This window comes from Macrosteles quadrilineatus, unplaced genomic scaffold (assembly GCF_028750875.1).
Source record: "Macrosteles quadrilineatus isolate MER2022 unplaced genomic scaffold, UCM_ALF_1.0 Scaffold_2__2_contigs__length_208266976, whole genome shotgun sequence".
Classification (NCBI taxonomy): Eukaryota; Metazoa; Arthropoda; class Insecta; order Hemiptera; family Cicadellidae; genus Macrosteles; species Macrosteles quadrilineatus.
In genome coordinates this window covers 125,439,419-125,447,011 of record NW_026542595.1, presented here as the reverse complement: position 1 = coordinate 125,447,011, position 7,593 = coordinate 125,439,419, and the positions used below count along the sequence as shown (strand labels likewise).

The 7,593-nt window shown below is 36.9% G+C and overlaps 1 protein-coding gene across 1 annotated transcript; it reads right to left on the bottom strand.

Moving 5' to 3' along the window:
- Positions 1-2,660: 2,660 nt before the first annotated feature.
- On the bottom strand, positions 2,661-7,386 carry LOC128987834 (protein Red). The gene is made up of 5 exons (XM_054408871.1): positions 7,251-7,386; positions 5,161-6,064; positions 4,551-4,777; positions 3,484-3,670; positions 2,661-3,040 (listed from the first exon to the last, which is right to left on the bottom strand). The coding sequence occupies exons 2-5, from the start codon at positions 6,055-6,057 to the stop codon at positions 2,852-2,854; spliced, it is 1,500 nt and encodes a 499-aa protein (XP_054264846.1). The 5' UTR covers positions 6,058-6,064; positions 7,251-7,386; the 3' UTR covers positions 2,661-2,851.
- Positions 7,387-7,593: the final 207 nt, after the last annotated feature.

Genomic DNA, 7,593 nt, shown 5'->3' with positions numbered 1-7,593 from the left:
TAAATTTTAATATACAGGGTGTTTCAGTAAAGCGTAGCGGGCTATGCAGATTCAGATTCATCATGCAAAAATAAGTTGAAAATGTAGAATTTTTTTGAAAATAATTAATAACTCCTTTGGGATATTTTTATGAAGCTTGGTATAAACTTAAAGTCTACAGGTATTTTGTTTAAATGGCTGGTTTTCTTTAAATTACTTTAAAAATTTTAAATGGCCGCTATTTTGAAATTTGATTAGCCTGATCAAAGATATTTTTGGAGAATGTTTATACCTATAGATTTTAAGTTTATACAGTACCAAGTTTCATAAAAATGTCTCTAAGGGCTTTTGAGTTATTAATTATTTTCAAAAAAATACAAAATGGCGTATTACGGCTAAACTAAGCCGAAATAAAAAAAAGTTATTCTTCATTTGCGACTTATTTTTGCATGTAGAATCTGAATCTGCATAGCCTGTACGCTTTACTGAAACACCCTGTACAGTATACAGGCTGATTGATAAGTGTGCCAGCTGTTTTTATTCAAAAGTTATAAGATAATATAAAAAAATGTTAAATTGTAACTGCCTTGGATTTTTATTTTAAAAATGTTGGACAAGTTGGAAAAATAATTTTAGCCGCCTTTTTTTCAATATGGCCGCCAACTTTGATTTTTTGTATGGAAGGCCATATATTTTATGCATTTTTTAGAAAGTAAATGCTATTTAACACGTTCACTGCTGAAAACCTTTACACAGGCGCTCCTAAACTGCGGGGAGGCCCGGGCGGAGCCCCGGCACGCTAACTGAATCAGCGATCGCTATTGGCATCGAAAATATCTCAGTAAGACGAATCACAAAATAGCAGTGGTGATTGTTCTGCGTTACCCCGAAAGTGGACGTAGTTTACTAAAACATCCAAAGGTAGCAGCACTGCCTAGATCAATAACCAGAGTCTTTGTAATATAATATGGCTCGAATAGAGAAAATTCCCGAAAACAGGACAAAAGCATTGCCTGACGGGATTTTATGGGAATGTTTAGTACCAACCTACACCAAAATAAAGCTCGCATTCTTCGTTACAGGCTGGCAAAAATTACAACGTTCCCTGGCAATGGCTGAGCTCACATTGAAGCAAAGTTGTTGGCATTGGTGAAGGACATGATTTCCCGCCCCGCACCATTGGCGCCGGTACCGCGGGGCGAGAATTCCCGCCCCGCACCATTGGCGCCGGTACCGCGGGGCGAGAATTCCCGCCCCTAGCACTGAACGTATTAAAAACGTTTTTATTCTTGGCATTTTTTCTCTTAAGCTACTCATTTAGGAGATACAAACGTGTTAAATTTATGACAAAATGACTTGCGGTGTACATTCTTTTTCATGTAGCTCCTATACGAGTAAGTTTAGAAAGAAAAATCTAGAAGTAAATAATTCTTCAAATTGCCTCTACATTCCTAAAACACCATTAAAAACACAAATATTGATTCCAGATATTGATTTCAAAATGGCCACAATTTTCCAAAATGACAGAAAACTTAAAAATAAGAAAACTAGGTTTTTTTGAATGTAGGCTAGATGCAATTTTATGACTTACTCTACTGAAAGTAAATAAAAGAAACGTCTTATAACACTTAAAACATATATTTACACTTATACTGTTATTCACAAGACGGTAAGTATACAAAAAATATGGTAAGTGGTGGTCGATTTCGATTGGACACTCCAATCATCATCATTCGCCTATTGGGTCTGATTATGATTGGAGTGTCCAATCAAAATCGATCACCACTTACCAACTTTTTTGTATATTTATAAGTGTTATAAGACGTTTCTTTTATTTACTTTCCGTAAATTTAATAACACGTACAATGCTGATCAAGAAGTTATTTATTTATTCTAGCCATTTTCTCTCCAAACCTACTCATAGAACTGACAAAAACAGTCTGTTTTGAAATTATAAACGAGTTATTTTATTTACTTTAAATTAATAACCCTTTAAAGGTATTCTCTTCCTGTTACTTCTTGACAAGTAGGTTTACACTTTGGTAGAATTTTTGGGTTTTGTTGTTCTGCGGCAAGGAAAAAGTGTAAAATTTAATCATTTGAATTTTTTTCTTCAAGACAACCCCCATTATAAGGGTTTTAGAATTGTTCAGTCATGAATGGTTTGATTTGTGTATTGACAAATTCTCATACTGTAGGGGTGAATCTTAGGCCATGGGCGTCCATCTATCAGTTGCCTGAGGCAGGGATTGGCCTTTGTAAACACGGCAAGACATGGGCTAGGTAATGAGATCCCATATTAACTTTTTCAGCTTGTGCAGTATAACATTTGTTAAACTGACAACGGAAATTTTGGTTTTAAAAGGTAACAATCAAACATTTTGTAACAAAATTTTAAAACATTTTCCGGGTTAGGCCCCCCGGAAATCCCTTTTTATCAAGGATAAACCGTACCCCGTACCTTATGGAAAAGATAGATGGACCATGGCTTAAGATTAATAATACCTTTACAGCATGAGAATTTGTGGGTCACGTATCAATATATGAAACCATTCATGACTGAAAGAACATTTGGATTTTTGTAAGATGAATTGGTAGTCATGGTAATGAAAATGTGCTGAACATAGATTTCATATTAGGTAATAAGAAATAATGTTTTTTTTAAATAAAATTACATTTTATTACCATAATTACATAAATTGTGAATTTGTTTACAATGATAAACTGTACATGCTGCATGTACCAAAAACTAAACCTATGTATGATGCATCAAACATTTAAAAACAAAATTGTATTTTTAAAACGTATATTAGATGTTTGCAATGTGTATGATAAACATGATATATGTACAAAAGCAAAATGTATAAATAAGTTAGTATCGAGGAACTTTAAACTGTGGTGTTCCTGGTTCGTTTGGAGCTTTCCTCTTCTGAATGATGTTCTGGATCTTGTTCCACTCACGGTCAAGCTCGGCTCTTTCATTCTTCTCTTTGTTGTACTTCCTAGTTCGTCTTCCGTCCGCCATTTTGACTCCATACTGAAAGGCAGCCTTGGGCAATGCCTAAAGAAAAACAAAAGCACCATTTTATTAAACCGAAATGTCTGGAGTATTCTTTGGTAAGTATAATAATTACATTCCATCAGCTGATCTATTTTCTCTGGCTGGTGGGCTACCATTCGGTTGATGAATGAATAATAGGAAAGAATGAATAATGAAATAGCAAAGAAGTCCGTGAATATTTCTTATTCAACCATGTAGCACAGAGTAGAGGTCTTTCTTGTCAAGGTAACAAACATTTTGAAACTTCGTATGGGCTAACCTTGCAGTATGAAAGCTTGCATTTAATTTCATAATAAGTCTCTGCATGACGGTGTTGTAGCCTCCAGATCACGGAATTGGTCTAGACTCGACTTCTGCCAGGTTCATGTCCGATTAAATCAGCTTAAATGAATCACACCTTGACTAGCAAATTGATTGTAAACATTGATAGTTTCGACACTCACCTCTTTGCTGTTCATGTAGTTGCTGTACTCCTCTTGTGTGTCAAAGTCCCATCGACCGACGGGTCCCTTCTTGTTACCCAGGTCCATCTTGGTGTAGTCTACTTCATCGTCCGAGTCATCGATTGCATCCTGCATCTCGTCTTGCCCTGGGTAACACTCTGCGTAGCCAGTAGGTTCTGCAGCCAACCTGTCAGGACAAAGTCAAGGTCACACCAAGGACAAATACTTGCCTAACCAGACACTTATGTAGCCAATCTTTCCGTACAAATTTGGAGCATTTCAAGGATTCTAAAGTTTTAAGGGTGTGTATTATCACCAAAACTGCCTTTTGAAATTCATGGCTTAAATGGGCTTTGTACTGCATGGTAAACGTTGAATGGAGCAAATCCATCTCAAGAGATGCAAAATTTAGGTCAGATTAGAATTAATCCAAACCTATACTCTAAAAAAAACTACACCTGCGAGTCGTTTAATACAGTTCTTGGGATGACTCTAGGGGTCATGCATAAATACATCAATATTCTTCTTGTGAGCAAAAACGGGAAAGAGGGAGGAGGAAGTCAGACTTTGGGAATGTCAATGACACAAGGTTGGGACTGATGATTAAAGCACTGGCCGATTTCCCACAGATAGCCTATAACATTGAAATAGCAAGACCAGAATTTGTTATGAGGAAATCAATGAGGAGAGAAGATTAAAGGATAAAAATATGTTTGTTTACCTAATTAAGATTAGTCAGGACCAACTCAGGCTGAAGGTAAATTTAGTGAAAACAAATTCTAATTTCGTGACATGATTCCTATGTGCTCAATTCCACATAATTTCGAGTTTAACTATTACAAAATAATGGTTACCTACATTAAGTTTGCGGCAATGCCCTGATAACCAGTTACCTCTGCTGCCATTCTGACATACAAATAGTTAATTGTGCCAGCTAATAATGAAAAACAATTTGAAAATACAATGTTTAACCTATGTTAAAATTACACACAAAAATGGAACTAATTTATCTTGGATGCAAATTTAAATACATACCAGTATTACGAAATTGTATTCAAACAACATACCTAGACAGTATGCCTGCGGCTTTTGTGGAACTCTCGGGTTTAATTGATGGAGGAGGCAAAGCAAATTTCTTTTTCTCTGCTTTGGCTTCTTGTTCCTTCGAAGACTTCTCATCTTCTGTTGAACCACCAAAATAACTTGCAATTTTCTTTTTCGATACCTCGCTCACCGATTTTGAAGTAGCAGATGGAATATAATCACCCAATTCTGGGAAAATTCCTTCGTCCATCTATAAATATATAAATGATTCATTAGCCTTTACTTTAAGCTACAAAGATTTGAAATGTATTGTTATGACGAATTGTAAAGTTGTCAACTAAGACATATAGACTAGTAAACATCTCACCGTCTCCACGATACAGCACTCGCTTTACAACAAACCTTTCTCCACAAGTTTAGTATTTTCAGAGGAATAAAACTGCATGCAATTTTCAATCTGCTTGCAAAGCATTTATTAGAAATTGGTGAGCAGAACTATACAGTGTGCTTAGCTTAGTCTCAACAAGTTCTAAAGCACATACTTTTAAGTAATGTTACAAATTACTACGATTGCACATTTAGAGAATTAAAGTTAATTACCGTACAAGTGAAGAGATGTAGGAATCAGCTTACCTGAGGTCGCTGGTCTTTGTTCTTTTTCGACTTTTTAGAATGCCTTGGTCCTTGTCGCAAGTATGAGAGAATCTGAGCAAGCTTGTTGATGACTATATCGTTGGTTGTCAAAGTGGGTGTATTGTCCACATTGGGAACGTCACTTTTGCTCCTTATAACAGTAGTCGGGATATCTGTGTCTAATATTTCATCATTCAGATCAACTGTATATGCCATTCTTCCAGGAGCAAACAGTGGATTTCTATCAGGGATATTGGTATTTAAAGCCACTCTATAAATATTCCTACCCAGTCTAGTCTTAAACTGCATTTCTTCCTCTTCTTTCACTTTCTTTTCTTTTTTGGGCTTGGAAACCAACTTTTCCATTTCATCTTCCTGTTCTTGCTCCTTCACCTGGATTTCACTCCTTACTTTTTGTAACAAAGCATAATCCAAACCTTTTACCAAATGAGTATGTTCCATGTCACCACCCAAGAACTTAGATTCCTGAATCATTTGCCTTCTTCTCTCTGCTGCATCTAGTCCAGATTTCAGATCAGGAGCCACAGCGCGGTACCCGCTTGCGGTGGACAGAGGGTCTTCGGCTTGGTAGTCTGGGTTTGCACCTTCTCTCCTCTCCTTTGCTCGATCTCTGTACATCTTAGCCAGTTCTGCCATCTTGTCTTCTTCCTGCTTCTTGAGCTTGGCATAAAAGCTCTTCTTCTTCCTCCGCTGGGCCGCTTTGTCCTCGTCCTCAGTGGGCGGAACATCTTTTTCACTCTCTGTCTTATCTACCGAGTGAGTGGAAGGAGCTGAAGCCGGAACTGAAGCTCTAGGAGTCATCAACAATCTCCTGAAGTCATCGTTGGTCAACCGCGTTGAGCGATCTCCGTCATCATCGTAGTCTGTCTCAGGCATTTTAGATCTGAAACAATTGTAGCTATATATTTATACCTCAGAAATTTACCAAGCAACACAATAGAATATCGCATAAGATGTGATCTTGTATTTGAGATTTGAGACCATAGGCCTATTATTAATCTTAATTTATAAGTAGGCTTAACTATACCTCTAGAAGCTTATTTAAAATCAAGGAAATTAGGCTAATAGAGTCAGTAACTTAAGTTATTAGCCTATTATGATGAATCTTTTATGGTACAAATCATCATAGTCACTCAAGTAAACCGAAATATTAAACTAAAATCTAACACTAGTAATTTAAATAGTTAGACACCAATCTATGCCTAGTTTATATCCACCATACAACGAACACGGCTGCACTTTACTTTAGGTCCTACACTCATTTGAATGAAACAATCGATTAATCGATATATCAATCGATATTTTCATTCGAATGAGTGTAGGACCTACAGTAAAGTGCAGCCACGAACACCGATGGCTGTACATCGTATCATTGTGGTAATAGCGTTCAGGGACCCCACAACCCGGTGACATCACTACCGGACGCCTAAGTAAGTTAATCCACATCTTGTTACCGGATGCATATCCTGTGTTTCCTTTTACAGTGATTATAAGTTAATTACTATAGGCCTAAGTTACCTAAACAAAAGATTAAAAACCACCAGGCAATTATTGCCCGCTGGGAAGACCAAAGTTGTGGTCTAATGACAGGTAGGCCTATGCCTACATAAGGACCTACACATAATGGGGCAACTCAATCTAGCGGAATATCGGCAGCAGTGGAGGCATCTTGTTGGTGAGGCCATAAACCTTCATTGGTTTCAAATTTCAATGGCCAAAGAGGAGAGGTAATATTTTCATTTTGGTAGACTGTAAACCCTAGGCCTAGGCCTACTGACAATGTGTGACATTGCATGTAAGTTAAACGTCTAGAGCTTATTGAAAGGATAGGTTACATTGATTTATTTATATGGCTCGTCACATAGGCTAGCCTAGTTAAATTGTGGAAGCTAAATCATATTCCTCTTAAGTTCAAATGTTTGGATCAATCAACTTCCACACAACATAGGCTAGGGCCTACTTAGGTAAATACTAAATATTAGCAAACATTAGGGTATTAGGCTAGTTTTCTCTCTGTAATATTTGTTCCGAAACTAAGTTACTACATTAGATCTACTACATGATCTTACCTTTTAAGATTAAATTACAAATACAGTACAATACTTTGTTATGGCTGCTAACTCAACTCAACCAACAACACGAATTTTTTTGGCAGACGGGCAGCACTCAGAACTTCAGCTTCAGCCAGCTTTCAGCAGCAGCTAGCAGCAGCAGCAGTGTTTCCATCCGCAAGAAAAAAATATCCCTGGGCCAACGTCAAAAAATCCCTAGTTATCCCTAGTCCGTGTTCTAAAAATCCCTCCAATTATCCCTCTTCATTAAATCTAGATAACTTATTATTTTTGCAGCAATACCAATGGATATCATGTATAGCCACCTAAAATATGGTAACTGGTGGTATTATTCTTTAAT